Source organism: Gobio gobio, assembly GCF_949357685.1.
Source record: "Gobio gobio genome assembly, chromosome: 13".
NCBI lineage: Eukaryota > Metazoa > Chordata > Actinopteri > Cypriniformes > Gobionidae > Gobio > Gobio gobio.
The window spans coordinates 7739339-7760383 of record NC_137106.1 but is presented as its reverse complement, the minus strand read 5'-3'; the positions used below and the strand labels follow the sequence as shown (position 1 = coordinate 7760383).

At 37.8% G+C, this 21045-nt stretch overlaps 1 protein-coding gene across 1 annotated transcript in view; it reads left to right on the top strand.

Annotated features, from left to right (window-relative positions):
* The window catches only part of babam2 (BRISC and BRCA1 A complex member 2), a 166581-nt gene that overhangs the window by 12771 nt on the left and 132765 nt on the right, over positions 1-21045 (top strand). Inside the window, exon 4 of the mRNA XM_079832471.1 lies at positions 9213-9307. Coding sequence (XP_079688597.1) covers positions 9213-9307 — 95 coding nt within the window. The remainder of the gene's footprint in view (positions 1-9212; positions 9308-21045) is intronic.

Here is a 21045-nt window from a genome sequence, read left to right as displayed (position 1 = left end):
CTCAGAATATGTCGACTCTTGACGTCATCTAATGCTGAAACGCCGCCTCAACAGATTAATATGTACGCCTGCTTCTGTAGCCCCGCCCACCGACTCGTGGAGCTAAACGGATCGCGCTACAGAGCAATAAACATGCCGAAGAGAGTAATATATTGCACTGTGCCTGGTTTTGGAAGAACACAGTCGCTGCGTAAGCTTCCTTCGGATTCTAATATTAGAAATGAGTAGTTGAACTTCACAAGTTCCAGCTCACGTGCGTAAGACATTGCGCGTTTGTTCGCTTCATTTCACCGCGGAATCGATTGTAAACAACACACAGGTCGAGACTGGATTTGCAGACATATTGAGATTAAAACACAATGCTGTGCCTTCTATATTGGATCTGACAGGAACGGTGCAACACACTTATGTGAGTAAAAATGTTTTTTATATGTGATAGTATTGCAATGTTACAGATCGTATTGATTATGTGCACGTGTCTAACTGAACATACCTTAGCACACTGTCAAAGTCTGGAGAATCCTTTTTTTGTGGTTTTGTTGGTTCATTGCCGTTTCTCCGCTTTCAATCCCCCATGTACTGACAATGGAGCAGAAGCTGATGTGACGAGATGTGAGAGATGTGACGTGCACTTTCTTCGGCTCATTGAAGATCACTCTTGCTGCTGCATTCTAGATCAGTTGCAGAGGTTTGACAGTGCATGCTGGAGAGCATTACAATAGTCCAGTCTGGATAGAACAAGAGCTTGGACAAGGAGTTGTATGTCATGCTCCGAAAGGAAGGGCCTGATCCTCCTAACGTTGTATAAGGCAAATCTGCAGGATCAGGCAGTTCTAGCAATGTGGTCTTTAATCATCAATCTCAACTCAAAGGTTCTTGGCTGTCCTGGAAGGAGTTATTCTTGATGAGCGTACACTCTCAAAAGAAAAAAGAGTACTAAATTGTACCTTTTAAGGCAGGGGTAGGCAAGTTTGGTCCTAGAGAGCTGATGTCCTGCAGAGTTTAGCTCCATCCCTAATAAGCCACCACAGTATAAAACTCATGGCTCCCAGCATGCATTGCAGCATTAAGTATGTCACCATTGTTGATATTCATTTGCTGATTCTTCATATCTGTGTGCGTCTAAACTTTTTCCCCCTTGAATGAATTTAAACATCAGAATTCAGATTGTCTGATCTGTGGCAAGAAAGTATTGTTGGTGAATATTATTAAAAAAAATTTTTAGTCAGTGATGAGTGTAGTCAAACATTTTTCTTCATGATAATTTTTGTTTAACAGATTATGTGTTTTGTTTACACTGTAACAAAAACCACAAACTTACATAGAAAGTCAAGAGTCAACCTGGCCAACTAAATGAACACTGATCACCATAATGGTGACCAAATATTTTCAATAAAACATCAACATCTAAACCTCTGTTAATTCTCAATAAGAGCTTCTATAGATGTCTTTCAGGGTTGGAGCCAAACTCTGCAGGACAGCGACTTACTTGGACCGAACTTACCTACCCCTGCACTAACTAGAGGAAAACAATGGTATAATTGTATCCTAAGGACCAATTGTGTACCTTTAATGGTACAGTTATACGTTTTGTTCCCCAAGGAACACAATTGTACCTCCACTGTACTTTTTTTTGAGAGTGTATAGCTGAATGTAGAAGTTGTGATGAAGTGTTGGGTTGGCCGAAACCACAAGCAGTTCTGTCTTGGCAAGGTAGAGTTAAAGGTGATGGTCCTTCATCACAGACAATTGATATGCGAGCAGCTACCGTCAGATCATCCGCCTGAACGAGAGGTAGTTGTGTGTCATCACCATAGCATGGGAAAAAACATGGCTGTTTTCGAAATGGCATACTATCATACTACTCTTACTATTTCTGCAGTAAACTGGAGGCTGGGAATAATTATAAATGTGACACTTTTATAAGTACACTTTACTGTAAAGTACAAACTAGCTGTGTTTCTGAAAACACTATCGTTAGCAGCACGTAAATTGTACTTTAATCTCTACGGCACGTTTCCAATCAAATAAAAAGTCATTTTTATTTCTATAGCACTTTATATAAAACAGATTTCAAAGCACCTTTACGATGATTCAGCGATGCAAACAGTTCAATGCTCCAACAGAGCTCTAAAAAGACAATTGTGTTCAGTTGAAATCTGTTTAAGTCTATTCAAATCCATTCAACAACTGTGTAAAGTTAATCAGTTATGAAATGAGTTACAATTCAGCTATAAACCATTGTTGTTTAGTAGGACGATCAATTGAACTCTTTGTAAATTAACAAGAGCCTTAGATCACTTAGGCTATTTAGACCATTGCGTTCAATAAAAACACATCTTTCTCATTTTTGTGTTCTCATCTGGAGTTAACCAAAGACAAAAGTGTCCCAAAAGAAACAATAGTAATGGTTTATGATCTATGCAGCAAGAGTACACTGCAAAATATGCTTTTCTTGCTTTTTTTTTTGTCTTGTTTCCAGTCCAAATATCTAAAGATTCTTAAATCAAGATGCTTTTACTAGATGAGTGTACTTACATAAAAAAAAATATCTTGTTTTTGTTTAGTTTTTTACCCCATTGGCAGATAATTTAGCTTCATTTTGATTTTATTTCCGAGAATACAAGAAAAAATATATTTTTATTTTACTTATCTAGTAAATGCATAAAATTTTTTAATATTTCGACTGGAAACAAGACAAAAATACTAAGTAAGAAAAGCATTTTTTGCAGTGTATCCCCACAGTTTATGGCTATAAGTTTTAAGATGGACATTTATTGGTTTGGTACAGAACGTTATAATGATACATTCCCACGATGATTACAGGTCTCGTAATCTGTTTTGGGAAAATGTGCGCTTCATAGTAATGTAATATCTGCTTTATCTCAAACTTCAAATTAGAATTTCGATGCTGGCCTGGTTGAGTCAGTCAACTGACAAATAAAACCATATTTTAACATATCACATCAATTTTATGCTGACAAAATATAACTTATTTACTTAATGGCATAATCTACCATAACTCTTAAGAGAATTATTTGTGATGTTTTGGAAAACCCAGCTATAATGAGTTATATTTACCTACGTATACCTGAAGTATTCTCCACAGTAAAAAGTGGTGGGTGTTCCTGTTATTATAGTAACTATTGCTACTTGAACCATTAAAATTAGCTAAACTAATGTAGTCAGTTTGATTCAAACATGATAGACTAATTATATTTTTAACTTGAGTCAAACCAGTTCATTTACATTACCACATTAAGCACATTTATATTTCAAAATGTTTTCTTTTGAGCAAAATAAAACCTAATCAACTGATTTTCAGTGGAAAAACATGATTTAATTTCACAGAATCAACTTGACTTTACACCAACAAACATTTTATGAGTTAGATCAAAGACCGTTGGTGAGGACAGTTGAAAGGCAGGACATTTTCACTCAGGTTTCCAGATAAAAAACAATGGTTAGCACATTTATTTGTAAGCTGTGCTGAATTGATGTTCAATGTTTGTCATGTGACAACACTGTAGCAAACTACTCTGAAACTCTACCATACTATTTGTTGCATATTTAGGGCCCGATTAGTGTAATTGCTCTGTCTATTCTTCTTCTTCGAAACGCAATTTTGAGGGCCTAAACATGGTCGAAAATCTTTGCTCACGCGTCAGAAGTGGTGAAAATTCACGTCTGAAATGAGTTTCAGAATAAGGGGTGGCAAAATGCCTCGATAGCGCTACCTACAAAATTTCAATTAAGCGCCATTCGCGCTATGTTTCACATACAAGTATGAAATTCAGTAGACACACGTAACAGTCCAATACCTACAAAAAAGTCACTGGGAGCCAAATCTGAAAACCAACAGGAAGTGAGATATTTTGAATTTTCTCAGCAACATTTTTGCAATTTTTGCCATTTCCAGGCCTCATACTTTAACAAACTTCTCCTACAGTTTTAATCAGATCATCTTCAAATTTGGTAAGTGTAATCTTAAGGTCTTTGCGACGTTAAATTGCGAAGATCTTTCGCTGAAGGGCATGTCTTCAGGCGGCCTGACAAATTTTGTTGTTTCGCTATGAAACAGGAAGTTGCGTACACTGTCCGACCTGCCCCAGACTTCACATGTTTGATAAGAGTCCTGGCCTGAAGACATCTATGTGCCAATATTCAGTTATAGTCAAATAGTGTGCCATATTTCTCCTATATTTACCTGCTTAAATGCATGTCACCCACTATTCACTGCTTTCCTGAGGCCACCGGGTGGCTTTTCATCGCTGCTTGCAGCTTTAATGTAGACTATTTCACACACTATTCTTTATAAAATAGGCAGTATGCACTCTGTAAGCAGTAAGTTAGTGTGCCATTTCGAACAGAGCCACTGTGTCTTAATGACAGATCTGATGACATGTGGAGAAGAGAATTGGTCCAATTATAGAAATAGATTTGTGCTGCTTTACTTAGTTGCCAAAGACAAAATTGATTTCAGGGTTGCTGTTGTCGTGAAACTTAACATGTCTTCTTTTCTATTTGTTCTGCTCAAGAATCAACACACAACACTAGGTTACAATGAAACATAGCATAGAAAACTCCAATCACAGTGCAATGCAAACAAGAAGACCTATTGCAATAGCTTCTTTGCTCTTGGCTAAATTGGTAGACCTTCTATCAAGAGAACCAGCTTATTTAATGTAAGCTAATAAATCATAAAACCCTTGGCTGTTTTCAAATAAGAACTATGTAGTGAAAAGAAGTGTTTTGTCTTAGCCGCTTTGCCTGCTGGCCTGCATTGCATGGCAAAGTGCAGAGGGTTGCACAGGTTGTGCAGTTTGCATTTCTTAGCTGTTGCCTGCTCTCGTTTTTTCTTTCTGTTGCCGTACTTCCAGGAAGAACGCTGATTGTTTACTTGTGAAACTATTGCTCTGGCAGGAGTGCATGTTGTTTGCATGCAAAGAGAGCGCGTCCAGTCCTCGGGCTTTCTGCTCCTCACAAGAGTTTGCCACAGCTGGTATGATGTTTCTCGAGTTGTACCCACCTCAACTGCCCTCAGGGTGTAAATTTGGGAAGTGCTGCATATTTGCCCAACATTTCCACTGCAATCTCTTTTCAGATATTTGGCAACAGCTTTTCCAAGATGCTGTCAGATGTGACAGATGTATGACAAACATCATCCAGGCTCTTTTCCCCTATGCTCCATCTGTGGAAAATTACTGCCTTGTGTTTGTTTTGCTCTGTTTTTTATCCATGGAAAAGACAGATGAGCGAAAGAAAGAAAGAAAAAGAGAAACAGAATGGCTACAGTACATACCTAAATAGAAATGTGTATTATTTGAACATAGTCGAAAATCTTCAGTGTCATGTCATTATTGAGAGGAACTAAACTACAAAAAAACAATGCTTAAACAAATTCACTTGAAGCATGGATGATATTTGAGTTATTTGGTTATTCAGTACATCAGAAGTGAATGTCAACCTGTTTGTTAAGATCTGAAAAGCCAAAAAATTGCTTTTTTTTTAACAGACTTGTGCGCTACCACATCTTCTACAGCTTTTATGTGAAACAGACTGAACATTAGTTAGTAGTTTTCATTAATAGTTTTAATAATTCATTTGACTTTTTCACCTGAGGTATTCATGACACATGAACTTAGTATAGTTTTCATGTATATCTGAATGAGAGCGGGTACATAATGACAGATTTTTTTATGTTTGGAAAATTCTACATATCTTAACATTTATGTGACTTTGTCAGTGTGGTGCAGTGTTGATGCTAGTTACACTTTATTTTAAAGGAGCACTCCACTTTTTTGAAAATAGGCAAAAAAAATAGCCTATAAAAAATAGGCTCACTTTCCAACTCCCCAAGAGTTAAACAGTTGAGTTTTACCGTTTTTGAATCCATTCAGCCGATCTCCGGGTCTGGCGGCAGCACTTTTAGCATAGCTTAGCATAGATCATTGAATCTGATTAGACCGTTAGCATCTCGCTCAAAAATGACCAAAGAGTTTTGATATTTTTGCTATTTAAAACTTGACACTTCTGTAGTTACATTGTGTACTAAGAATGACAGAAAATGAAAAGTTGCGATTTTTCTAGGCCGATATACGTACCATGGGTGCAGCGGCACAATGATATTACACCGTGCCTGAAAATTGGCTAACTTCCGTCAACATAACCAATGTGACAACCTGCTTGCACAGGGGGCGTGCTGGGGACTATTTCCAGGCGCTGTGTGACTTTAGTGGTTCAACCAAAACACTTTCAACAATCTTTTTTCTTCAACGTCATTCTCCAACGTTTAAAAAATACAGTGCAGCACTTCCGGGGTCTACGTCAGAACGCCAGCTCTGTATTGGTCGACGCTGTTCACATGAGCACCATGATGGTGCTAGAACGCAGAAAAAGCATGTTTTGTGCACAAAAAGCATTCTCCTCGCTTCATAACATTAAAGGGTACATAACACACACAGTTTCTGCCAGTCTTGTGTTAATCTTGAGTACCTATAGAGTAGTGTTGCATCCTTCATATCTCTGAAGAGTCTTGTGTTTTATCAGATTTATAAAACACAGATACGCTGTAGCGATTCTTTCCGAAAACAGCTGAACTCGTGGAGGCGTGCAGTGGGAGGAGCTAAAGAGTCACGAGCGCACACACACACACACACAATACATCATGGCATTATCCCTGGGTAACTTTCGATTCACTATACGTTCATGTTGTTGACATTATATGCACTTATGCGCCGATTGCCAACAAAACACAGACATTTGATGCATTTTTACTCACCGCCAGCGTTTCCACTCATGACCGGGAACAAACAAACACACTTGCAGAACTCCGTTGCTGCTCCGAAAAAAAAAAAACTGCATCCAATGTTTCCTTAACACTGTGTTATTTGGGAAGCTGAACAAGGTTATCTTTCCCTTACACCAGAAACACACTTCTTTAGTGACATTGTTGATTTTGTGGTCTAAAAACAAAATGGCTGCCAACGGCTCCTGTAACCAAAATCAAGCTCGTTGAGTGGCGCGCTCTCGCTCTGGGGTGCGTTTCCCAAAACCATAGTTGCTAACTAAGTTAGCAACTTTGGTGGTTGCAATGCAATTTCCCATTGCCAACGACCTAAGTTGCTAACAGGTTAGCAACTATGGTTTTGGGAAACGCACCCCTGGTTGATGTGTGTGGGCATGCGCTCATCCGGGAGAAGTGCCCATACAAGGAATTCCAACCTTTATGATGTCATACAGCGCCATACTAAAAAAAAAAAAAACTTTCTGAAACTTATTTGAATCCTGAAGGAGTGTATTTGGCACAGAAATCATGCGTCCATGTTTAGCATGAGAATACAACTCTTAGAAAAGTCAGAATGCATGAAATAGCATTAGACCCCCCTTTAAGTTTGAACCACTGGACTATTTTAACAATTTCTTTCTGGACCTTGAAAGTGGTAATTAAATTGCTTCCTATGTGTGGTTCAGAGAGCTCTCGGATTTCATCAAAAATATCTTCATTTGTGTTCCGAAGATGAACGGGTTTGGAGTAAATAATGAAATAATTTTCATTTTTGGGTGAACTATTCCTTTAATAATTATAAAGAAATAAATAGATGTACTTTTTCATGTTCTGGAGAGGTAATATTTTTGGTACCCATCTTTGTTCGCTGAAAGGCATTGCATTCCACTTTGAAAGCTTGTTCATGTGCTTTTTTTCTGGGATAAATGGAAAGGGTCCAATTTTTCATTGAAGTAAAGAGTTTGTACCTCGTCTACCTTCTTTTGAGAATGTTGTTCCTCACATGTTCCTTTGGACTGCTGGTATAGTTAAAAATAGCTATGTTTTTTTTATCCAAAGTTACAAATGTATCTTATACGCAAAATTGGAATATCACTTTAAACTTTTGTGAGTAAAGCAGCGTTTCCATCTCACGTGTTCAAGATAACAAAATCGTCACTTCCTGGGAAATTGGCACACAATATCTGTAATAAAAATGGGGAAGAAACTGTGGCTCTTTTTTCCTCCGTCATAAATGACTCAGAGTGCGCAGATGAAACACAATAAACGCTGTCATGTTCTCTTGATGCTGGTGTTTGTGAACGCGATTGTGTGAGACTCTTCTGGGAGGGGATTAAACCAAATCATTCTGGTGACAGACTTTGGCTCAGGCATTTCAGAATGATCAAACCAACATTTGAGATGCTGTGATGCCATTGGTCCGCTGGTTAGGCCAGTCATCCAATCACATCCTCTGTTGAGGCATTTATCGAGGGATTTATTCGGTAAATGTGATTCCATCGTAGTTTATGTGCATGTCTTCTTATCGGATAAAAGATGTGTCCACCTCAATTGAACGCATATGTATTCTATGTGATTTTTAGAATTTATGCGCATCTTGGCCTTCCATTCTTGTATTGTTTTGCGATATCCCAAAATATGCATAAAAATAGGTGGCTTGAAACACAGCGATTGAAAGATCCCAATCAGTCCCAGCGGTCTCAATGTTTACCTCTAGCACACAAATAAAGCCCTTCAAAATAGAAACACCAGTCCAGCAATATTTATATCAGAACACTATAGATTGAAAATGTTGCTTGTTTAATGGCTTATGTCCATTAGTGCTACAGTGCCCTTTGAGAGTTTAGTGCTATTAGGCTATGGACACAAAATAGTCTTTGATACTGGCATTGATTGTTCGGTCTAATAAGATCATGCATTGGTAAACAACCATGCAACCTTTATCTTTTACATAAAGAGCGTACATGGAAATGTGAGCCGTACCATGCAGTGGAAAACGCCATAAGTGCCCTGTGTGAATAACCAAAATAGACATCTAATCTCTTTGATTATGGGTGTGTTCACACTTGGCATGTTCGGTTGGATTAAAGCGAACCCTGGTGCGATTGCTCTGTTAGTGCGGTTCATTTGAATAAGTGTGAATGCTGCCATCTGAACCCTGGTGTGCACCAAACAAGCGGACTGGGACCCCTAAAAAGATGGGTCTTGGACGGTCCACTTCCAAACCAACTCTGGTGCGGTTCGAATGAAATATGGTCAAAACACGGACCAAACATGGTTTTTACACAGAAGTATCCTACAATGCATCTTCATTATGGTTGTTTATAATGCTTTTATGACAGAACTGGTTGTAAATCTCTGAAGTGCTTAATTTCATATGGTTTTTGAAGTAATTATCTGTGTGATTAACTCTTTCTTCTTACAGGGGACATCATCTTTAATGCCAGTGACCCAGAACTGCCCCCTGACTTTATCTTCGGAGAAGATGCTGACTTCCTTCCTGAACCATCTGAGCTCCCGGTGCGTATTAAGATTATAATTATATGATGCCATTATCCTGTATTCTAAATATAGAGCTTTTATATCAACGTTGTGTTGCAGAACAGTAGTTAAGTAGACGGAATATACAAATATTGTGGTTATAAATAGTAGTAAGATGACTGAAATGTAGAAGATTTTTTTTTCTTCCAACATCATGCATTCGATGTAGATGTTCAATGTTCAGAGAGACCACATTTAACAAAGTCTGACACATAAAAATAGTCTTGTTTTTAGTGAAGTGTTTATGCTTGCTTTAGGGTCACTGTTAAAAAATTCTCCAATCTCCAGTGAACCAAAAATGTGCTAGCCGCAGGCTAAACTCGGTTGTACAGAAATACACCCAAGAAGACAGAACAATGGCTCTGTTATGATTGAATATCTTTGAAGTAGCGGTGGAGCAGAGCTTTCAGCTGTTTTAACTTCCTTTAGTGCAGTTAGTTAAATCAGATGGCTGGTATCGATGTGCGTGGTCGACTCAGCAGCCAGATTTGACCCGCGGGGCTTCCAGCGTTCTGAAGAGAGCGTGTTGGTGAATTACATAAGCGTTTGCATCTGCACTTAGCACTGTCGTTCTTCTGGTCCTGTTTTTAGGATTGCACAATTAGCACCAAAGGCTTTATTGCTCTCACAACACACTCAAAAAGAAGCATCAAAGTATAGATTTTGAAACAGTCATTAGTTCTTTATTAAGTCATGCTGTTGATTTAGTTTTGGTTGTGTTCACTGAACATCATTTTTGGCATAAAGAGCCACTGTGTAGCTCTACACAAAGTGTGCCGCATGCTTAGTGATTGTGTTATCTATGCGGCAGGGTTCCTACGCAGTTTGGAAAAGTATGGACAAAAGAAAGCAGGGGATGGAAAAATATTAGCATTTTCATACAATTGAATGAAAATAAACTTATCATACAAGAAATGTGTTTTCATAGCAGATGTCTTGTGAATCTTTGGTGATTGTCAAACACCACTGAATTAATTCAAGGTGCACTTTTTCATTATGCAATAATGCAGGTTATAAGTGTTTCTTCTCACGATATTCTTAGCACCGTATTACAGAGCCTCTAAATGGACCCTTTGCAAAAATTAAAAATATACGGACACTATGCGCACGAGAAACCATTAAACTTGGCATATAGAACAATAAATACAGTGGGGAGAACAAGTATTTGATACACTGCTGATTTTGCAGGTTTGCCCATTTACAAAGCATGTAGAAGTCTGTCATTTTTATCATAGGTACACTTCAACTGTGAGTGACAGAATCTAAAAATCCAGAAAATCACATTGTATGGTTTTTAAGTAATTAATTTGCATTTTATTGCATGACATAAGTATTTGATATATCAGAAAAGCAGAACTTAATATTTGTTACAGAAACCTTTGTTTGCAATTACAGAGATCATACTTTTCCTGTAGTTCTTGACCAGGTTTGCACACACTGCAGCAGGGATTTTGGCCCACTCCTCCATACAGACCCTCTCCAGATCCTTCAGGTTTCGGGGCTGTCGCTGGGCAATACGGACTTTCAGCTCCCTCCAAAGATTTTCTATGGGGTTCAGATCTGGAGACTGGCTAGGCCACTCCAGGACCTTGAGATGATTCTTACTGAGCCACTCCTTAGTTGCCTTGGCTGTGTGTTTTGGGTCATTGTCATTGCTGGAAGACCCAGCCACGACCCATCTTCAGTGCTCTTACTGAGAGAAGGAGGTTGTTGGCCAAGATCTCGCAATACATTGCCCCATCCATCCTCCCCTCAATACGGTGCAGGCGTCCTGTCCCCTTTGCAGAAAAGAATCCCCAAAGAATGATGTTTCCACCTCCATGCTTCACGGTTGGGATGGTGTTCTTGGGGTTGTACTCGTCCTTCTTCTTCCTCCAAACACGGCGAGTGGAGTTTAGACCAAAAAGCTCTATTTTTGTCTCATCAGACCACATGACCTTCTCCCATTGCTCCTCTGGATCATCCAAATGGTCACTGGCAAACTTCAGACGGGCCTGGACATGCGCTGGCTTGAGCAGGGGGACCTTGCGTGCGCTGCAGGATTTTAATCCATGACGGCGTAGTGTGTTACTAATGGTTTTCTTTGAGACTGTGGTCTCTCTTCAGGTCATTGACCAGGTCCTGCCGTGTAGTTCTGGGCTGATCCCTCACCTTCCTCATGATCATTTATGCCCCACGAGGTGAGATCTTGCATGGTGCCCCAGACCGAGGGAGATTGACCGTCATCTTGAACTTTTTCCATTTTCTAATAATTGCGCCAACAGTTGTTGCCTTCTCACCAAGCTGCTTGCCTATTGTCCTGTAGCCCATCCCAGCCTTGTGCAGGTCTACAATTGTATCCCTGATGTCCTTACACAGCTCTCTGGTCTTGGAGAGGTTGGAGTCTGTTTGATTGAGTGTGTGGACAGGTGTCTTTTATACAGGTAACGAGTTCAAACAGGTTCAGTTAATACAGTAAATGTGTGAAGAACAGGAGGGCTTCTTAAAGAAAAACGAACAAGTCTGTGAGAGCCAGAATTCTTACTGGTTGGTAAGTGATCAAATACTTATGTCATGCAATAAAATGCAATTTCGTTATTTATTCGATTTTTGTTTCAGGGCGTTTTCACACCTACCTTGTTTGGTCCGGATTTTCGGACTTTTCAGTTTGGTCCGAATCAAAATTGCTAGGTGTGAAACCTCCCCCGTGCCACGGTCCGGACCAAACAGACGAAATTTGGTCCGACGAAAAGAGGTAGTCTCGGTCCGGATCAAACTGAACAAAGGTTCGGTTCGTTTCTAGTGTGAAAGCATTTTCTGTATGGTTCGGACTTTCAGACCATTTACAGGAAGTTCCTGTTTATGTTTAAATATTATAACGTTATTTTTAAATTCAATCTAGGCTACATTGATTATGAAAAGTGAAAATATGCGCAATATGTCAGTAGACAGAAAGTCAGAAATAATTTTGAACGAAATTTTGTATGATTTTGCTTAGAAAGCATTTCTTTAATGGGAATTTTGTTTTGTATAAATTGTATCTTAATTTTAATCAACGTTTAATCAGATAATTGCCTGGATTTAATAAATAAGAAGCAAATAGTCTATAGCAGACAATAATCACGGGAGCGATCACATGCTTTACACATGAACTGGAGCAGGTCTCAAATAAACCGAAACTCAGCAGCTACTTGCCTCACAAACATGAGCAATATGTGTATATAAGGCTTGAAATGTCCACTTTTAAACGTAACGAATAAAAAAATAGTCAAGCAATGCGCACTGTTCAATAGTGGCAACGATATGCGTCCGTTCATTCAACTTGTCAAAGACGCTGACGTCAGACACACGTCCGTTTACAAACCAATCAATGTCCAGATGCTGCCCACATAGATGATGACGACAGGACGCAAGTGCGTCATGTAAAGTTCTTTAGTGCGCTCGCATAATTGCAATGTGAAACCAAACCAAAACTAACCGAATATATAAAAAGTATCAAAACATGAACTTCGGTTCGGACCTTGGTGCGGACTTTCAGGTGTGAAAACGCCCTTAGATTCCGTCTCTCACAGTTGAAGTGTACCTATGATCAAAATTACTGACCTCTACATGCTTTGTAATCGGCAGTGTATCAAATACTTGTTCTCCCCACTGTAAATATGACATACTGCCCTTACGAAAGCCAAATTTTGAACACTTTTTTACAGTACCAGTCTTTTTTGTATAGACCCTTGAACTTGGCAAATAGGACAATGCACACTGCCGTATTGTGCCATCAGCCCATTTTGTGTCATGGTTTCTCCACAGAGGATGTGTTAAATTGGACATTAGACCTTGATATTAGATGTACTACCCTAAGAAAAGCCATATTTTGAGCAGAATTGGTCTCTATTAATTCATGTGCATCATGCTCATGTTTTCTTCAAAGTAAATAATGGCAGTGACACACAAAGGAAAAAGGTTGTTATAGTATATATAAATTAGAAATTATAATGCGTAAGCTTGTGAGCATGCAAAAGTCTGTATATTTTTATTTGATTTATTTTAGGGGCTCTGTATGTTTTCACTTTAAGAAAATCAATGAAAATTGAAAATTGAAGAAAATCAGAGCAAATGAAAATATTCACAGATGACTACTATACCATATATAAAGCTGAAGATAATGCTGTGTGAACCATTTATGTTAAATATGGTCTGGAAATCTACAGAGAGATTTGGAAATTTCAATCTGGAATTTTGAAATGGAAAATCTGTGGGATTCTTGTATGGGGTTAGATTTGTTTCCAAATAAACACACTGTAAAACATATTTTTCAAAGTTGTAAATAAAACAAAGATTATTGGAGTATGAATTAAATTCACAAATAAATAAAATGAGATTTGCAAATATCTGATTAACTTGAGGGGACGTCGGGAATAGTAGGGTGGATTTGTGTGCATGTCTTGACACAATTTTTTTTTTTAAATCCACAAATGCATACAGTGAGTCATAAGTGCATAAGAAGTGATTCATAAATGTGTGCTGCGATCAGGGTTATTACAGTTTATTAAAACTAAACCATAAAAAAGCATTTTGCTACTTGAAATAAATAAGTGTTAACCGAAATAAAATAAACTTTATTTCAGCTATTTGCAAAAGCAACATTTGATTTAGAAAAATGAATGAATGAATGAACTCATTCAATGTTTTTAAAAAAATAGTATCTCGATGAAGCTAAAATAACACGATTTGTGAGATAAAAATATATAAATGTAATTTTATTTCCAAATTATTTGTGAATACATACATTTGTGTGCTTTATTATTTGATCTGTACATTTTTTGATCTCTCACTACACTTATTTGTGGATTGTAATCTATTTACCTATAAATATGCAACAAGTCAACGTGTGTAAAACGATTATTATTATAATGAACTATAATATTATTTTATGAAGAGTTGGTGGTCAGAGATGTAGTTCATGTGCACTTGCGAAATGTCACATATCCACAGCATTCCAGGTCTGTTGTTCTACCTCTCAAATCACAGTTTGTGTTGTTAAACGCTCTTTTTCCAAGTGGTTGACTTATCAAATATATTATTACAAACAATCCATGGGTTGCTGGTTCAAACCCCATAAGAAACAAGTCATAATGAGCCATCATCATCATCTTTTGCTTCCTCGATGATTGTTTTTATTATATCCCTTTTGTAACCATCAGATTCCTCTTATGGAGCATTAAATGAGTCAGTATATTGACCAATAATAATCAGAATTCATCATATGGGTTTGTTTTTGTGCAAGGTCTAGATTTGTCTGGACTGTGTTGTTAAGACTCCTCATACACTGATTGCTTAAAGCTGTCCTCCAGGCTATTTTTAAGAAGGAACAGAGTGAAAAAATCCCCTGCTTATGTCAGAGTCTGTGAGACGGTGACTATTGCTCGCCGTCTCTTAAATGCAGCTGAAAACATGAGGGGGGGAAGCACCTCTGTGCTGCCAGGGCTTCGCTCTGCCCATATGTGTGTGTGTGTGTGTGTGTGTGTGTGTGTTTGGCTGGTTACTTTTCCAGGGATATTTTTCTTTCACTGGTTTGAAGCCACTATCCCTCTGTCTTGATCTTCATCCTGTTTATTCTGCACTAAGCTGGATTTTTTTATTTAACGTGTAATCAAACATGAGTGATCCAAAAGGCCTGGGGATATTAGTATGCCACATCGTTGGCAAACATAATGTCCAAAAACAGGTATTAATTTGTTTGAAATGCTCTTATTCTGGCTTGTTTGCTTTCATCCTTCCCAGACGGTTCTGCTGGTTCGTTCTGTCTGTCAATGCCTCCCCTGCAAGCTGATCATTTTTCACATTACCGTGTGAGAGACTCAAGATCAACAAAGACCTGATCTTTCACACCTTAATATGCAGCTCTGGTCCAAAACCTAGTGAGCTGCCTGCCGTCTACTGCCTTTATAGACAGCTTCATGTGTTATTATAGAGCCTCGCAGGAAAAAAGATTTGGAACGCTGTAGTCAGCAACTTGGAAGCACACGTTTCAAATGTCATCTTTGTGCCCTTAAAGGGCAAGTGGACGCTGCACAAGAGCAGGGTTTCCACGGGTCTTAAAAAGGTCTTCATTTGACCTAATTTGGCCTTAAATGTCTTAAATTGGAGCAGAAAGTCTCAAATTCAATATCGTGGCATTAAATTATGGCCCTATGATTTCAGCGATGCGGAAAACTTGTACGGAATCGCAGAATCCATTCATAAAAATGGAATTATATGGAATATAATGTTGAATGTCATGAAATGTGTCAACTTTTGGATGAATCAGTACACTTAAAGAGTTAGTTCACCCAAAAATTTAAAAATAAACCCTCATGTGTGTAAATAGTTCACGCTAAAACGCAAAACACAGAATTTGGTCAAAATAAACCGAATTTGAGAACATTTTTAAAGCCCTAAACATTTTTTTAATAAACTGCTGTTAAATTGTATATGTTTCATGAGTTCAATTACTGTAATTAGACATGCTTTTTTGACTAATACAATTTAATTTAACCATTAAAATGGAGTAAAACTATACAAAAAAAGTTTCCATAGGCCCCTAAATTAAATTACAAAATTAAACTGCATGCACTGCAAAAAAACAAACAAAAACAAAACCTAAACTCCCTTAAATCAATATACATTTACTTGAGATGCAAAATGAAGAAATTTTGTCTTGTTTTCTGAGAAATTGAACACAGTTAAGTGACTTTATGCTTAAAACAAGAACAAGTATATGTCAGTATGAAAATTACATCTGTATAATTTTACAGTTTGAGCAGAAGGTGCAGTAAAAGTTAGGCCTATTTCCATATTTTAGTGTTTGCGAGCAGAGCTATTCAAGCTTTAAGCTGTTTTTTGGTCAAATTAAGTAAAAAGTAATTGCGATCTGTTGGAAATTGTATTTCCAAACTTTTAAATGTTTCCAATACAACTCATTGTGTGCTTCCTAGACATTTACATTTAGAGAACATATTGACGTGTTATGTTCCCTTCAATTTATTCCTTCAATTTTCTTTAATTGGTCTTAAAACGATTGCGAAACCAGGTCGAAGAGTCCTTGCGTTTGAAGACATGTAACTGCACGTATTTCATATTTTAGGCAAATATGAAAGAAAAAAAAACATTGCAATGCAATACACCATAAACAACAGAGATGCCTTGATTCTTCTTTCTGCTCTTAGTTTTGTAATATGATTTCCTCTTATAACATTATGACCAGGCAGAGATTGTGTTGCTACCACAGAAATCACAAGTTGGAGAGTCCTTGCGATTCATTTTAAAAGTAGGTGGTGGGTGAATTTCAGTTTATATATAAAAGTAAGTATAATTCTGAAAAAGTATGATATATTACATGTTCATCACATTATATACACTTTGTACATAAACAGCAATACACGTGAAGATAAAGAGAACATGTCTTCCATTACTCCCTTCTCCAAGTTTGTTACCGATAGGCACTTTATAAGACACAATTGACATTTTGAGGTTAACATGTTGCTATGCTAACACCAAATATATCCACACTTGTTCTCACCGTTATACATTTGGTGATTCTAATTTTCACATCTCCAGCATTCAGATGCTGGACACAGGCTTGTTTTCCAGCTACGTGTAATATCGGCCAGTTTTCACACTGCTGTGAGGAATTCCTGATGTCTCAGCAAAACTTGGGCTTGTTTACAGTCTGTCACAAGTATTATTAGCTGCTAACCACCATTTTGTTTCCATGCCTCCAATGGTAGGTTTGCGTGAAACGCTGACACCAGAAGGTTTGCTAAGGTGTGAAAAGAAATGTTGGTAACACTTTACTTAAAGTCTTTATGTATAATGCATTATACAAGTATTATAATACACTTTTATAAAGTATAATGCAACCAATTTCAGATGTAACAAGGAATCTGTGAGTATTATAATGCATTTTAACTTTTGTTATAATTATGCAAAGATATAATGCATTATACCATGCATTATGAATACCTTTTTAATGCATTACACATAATGGCTTTAAGTGTTACCAAATTGTTCTCATCATTTCTATTTTTAGAGTAAAGACTTTTATTTAACGTTTTGAAGTTTTAATTTTGGAAATATCTGGCTTAAAGACACATTAATAACTGTCTTCTCGGAGATTGCTCTTAAAGTTCCCCCAAAAGTAAAAAATCTGTTATTATTTATCAACATTTAACAACAAATTTGGTCGAATGAAGCTCCAAAAATGTTAAAAACCCAACTGTACTTCCGAAGCCAAACGCTAGCTAGCTTAGGCACTGACCATAGTTTAAATTGGATGCGTTTGTGTACATTAAAATGTGGGGTATGAAGACATGTAACTGCAGGTTTGAAATCTGTGATCTGTTACAAGATATACGAAAACCAGTGACATTTGGCGCCAACACGGTCTTGATGCGCATGAATGCAAATAAGACTTTTATCAAATTCTAGGCAAACACATTTTCAATGCAATACACCATTAACAATAGAGATGCCCAGAGGCTCCTTTTTACTCTTTGTATTAACTTTGTAATGTGATTTCCTCAAGTTTGAGCACTTATGTGTTGCTACCACAGAGATCACAAGTTTGATTTGGCTAGCTGTGAAATCACTGCATGACACACAATATGACTCAGCGAGCTCCAAACAGCAGCGGCTGTAGCAATTTCATTCAGATACTTTTCATTTAAATAGCACCTGAGAGCCTGAAGCCTTGGCACTTTCATTGATGAAGGTCAAAGAGTGCACTATTCAGAGCAGGCGAACAGATATCTGTACCAAATACCAGTTTAGAAAAGCATGAAGGGTAAAAATAACTTGAAAATGAGACAGGCCACTCATTGAGAAATGAATGGGAGAAATTGTATCCTTCAACAGAATGGCTGTAGGAGAGAATGTCCTGGAAAGAGCCAATTGCTTTATTACATTTGTGTACAGTATTTGCATTGCTTTTGGGATATGCTTTTATCCAAGGCATCTTGCATTAAATGCATTCCCTGGGAATCAAACCCATGATTTTTCCATTGCTAGTTGCATGCTCTCAGTCCTTACTTTGGAACATTTATGCACATTAGCTTGAACCTAAAAATTAAAAAAAATTGTTATGCTTGATTTGAGCTAAAGAAGAACAAGATGTTCATACGGTATTATTGAAAAGTAAAATTGCTCTTAACTCATTCAAATAGGCAGGAGGACATGCATGACTGATCAGATCGGACACCAGATCCTGTTAAAAGATGTGTTTTGTCTGGAATCCAAAACCAGTAAAACCTGTTAGCAGCAAGTCTTGTCTGGTAACCAAACTTGAGAAAGCCTGGGAAGAGCAGAAGCAGGAGACGAATTGACGATAATAAATAGAGCAGTTTATTAAATAATCTCTTCACACTTTAGTTTAGGGTCCAATTCTCACTATTAACTATTGACTTTTGTCTCAATTAACTCCTGATTACTGCTTATGAATAGTTTGTAAGGTAGATGTTATGTTTAGGCATTGGGTAGGATTAGGGGATGTAGAATAAAGTCATGCAGAATAAGGCATTGCTATGTGCTTTATAAGTACACTATATTGCCACAAGTATTGGGACACCCCTCCAAATCATTGAATTCAGGTGTTCAAATCCCTTCCATGGCCACAGGTGTATAAATCAAGCACTAGGCATGCAGACGCTTCTACAAACATTTGTGAAAGAATGGGTCTCTCTCAGGAGCTCAGAGAACTCAAGCGTGGTACTGTGATAGGTTGCCACCTGTGCAGTAAGATCATTTGTGAAATTTCCTCACTACTAAATATTCCACGGTCAACCGTTAGTGGTGTTACAACAAAGAGGAAGCATTTGGGAACAACAGAAACTCACCAACATCACCAAGTGCAATGCAAAGTGTGGGATGCAGTGGGGTAAAGAACGCCACCACTGAACTCCAGAGCAGTGGAGACGTGTTCTCTGGAGTGATCAATCACGCTTCTCTATCTGGCAATCTGATGGACGAGTCTGGGTTTGGTGGTTGCCGAACCAGGAGAACTCTTCAGGAGAACGTTGCTACTGACTGCATTGTGGATATGCATATGGTGTGGGGGTTGTTTTTCAGGGGTTGGGCTTGGCCCCTTCTTTCCAGTGAAAGGAACTCTTAATGCTTCAGCACACCAAGACATTTTGGACAATTTCATGCTCCCAACTTTGTGGGAACAATTTGGTAATGGCCCCTTCCTGTTCTAACATGACTGCGCTCCATTGCACAAAGCGTCGGTCCATAAAGACATGGATGAGTGAGTTTGGTGTGGAGGAACTTGACTGGCCTGCACAGAGTCCTGACCTCAACCCGATAGAACACCTTTGGGATGAATTAGAGCGACTGGCCTTCTCGTCCAATATCAGTGCCTGACCTCACAAATATGCTTCTGGAAGAATGGTAAAAAATTCCCATGAACACACTCCTAAACATTGTGGAAAGCCTTCCCAGAAGGAAGGCTTTATATTAAACCAACTCCATATTAAACCCAACGGATTAAGAATGGAATGTCATTAAAGTTCATCTGCATGTAAAAGCAGGCGTCCCAAAACTTTTAGCAATATAGTGTACAAATAAACAGCCAATATCCTAATATGTATGCTAATGAGCAACTAGTAAATAGTGAGAATTGAACCCTAAACTAGTGTTACCAATAATCTTGATTGCATGTTTCAGTGCTCGGACCAGTGCAAATCCAACAAGTGTTAGGAAAAGCAATGGAAAATTACTGCTTCACAAATCACAATATTGACCTGCATATGACATTAAAAACCTCTTATCTCATCATAAGATTAAACAACATCAGAACAGAAATTTTGTAATATAAAATATTAAAAAAAACATAAAATTACATGAATAATTACAATAATAAAATGATGATTCAATTATAAATCAAATGACAACTACAAATTAAATCATTTTAAAAACAAAGAAATTAAAACAACACAGATGCATGGTTGCTGTCTTAAAGTAACACGCTATTGAAAATCCTTCAAAACTAAAAAAAAAGATTTTGTTCTATACAGTTTTTTACAGTTGTCATGTAGTTTGTCCATCACTAATTGGGGAACCATAACAAAGCTTCATTTCCAGACCAGGCACAGCCAATCCTGTAGTCTAATGTAAGAGTGACCCAAAGTGATTCAGCATGCTGTGAAGAGTGCCACAAGCCATACTTTATTCCAGTCTTACATAATTCCTCTAACCAGACCATTCACTTGCACAATTTGGTGGAAAGTTTATGATTAGATGTCGGTACTTCCCTCTACATTTGGGTTTAGGAAGCCAGACATCAATTAGCAATTAAAGCCCTGGTATATTTCAGGAGAAATCAAAAACGTTTTTTGGAAAAATGGTTTGGAGTTTGAAACGTTCACACCTACTTGTAAATACTTTAGCCATTACATAACAGGTTGGTGTGGCTCTGGGGCTCCGCCTTCTTTGATGTGGAAGTCTTCTCCAGTTAATTTTTTTCTGTTCAATCCATTGAAGTCAGACACAAGTAAAAACATGAACACCCACCCAGGAGAGCTGCTTTATGGTAGAAAGTAAAGTTATATTTCTAATTTAAAGCGACACTTTTTCATGTTTAACTCTATCCCCGCCATTGACGGAAATTTTGTTTTCACTGTTATAAGGTTACTATTACACATCTTCCTGGGCACGGTTGCATAAAACCTCTTAAGTGGTTTTATCCCTAAGGGGGAAAAATACTG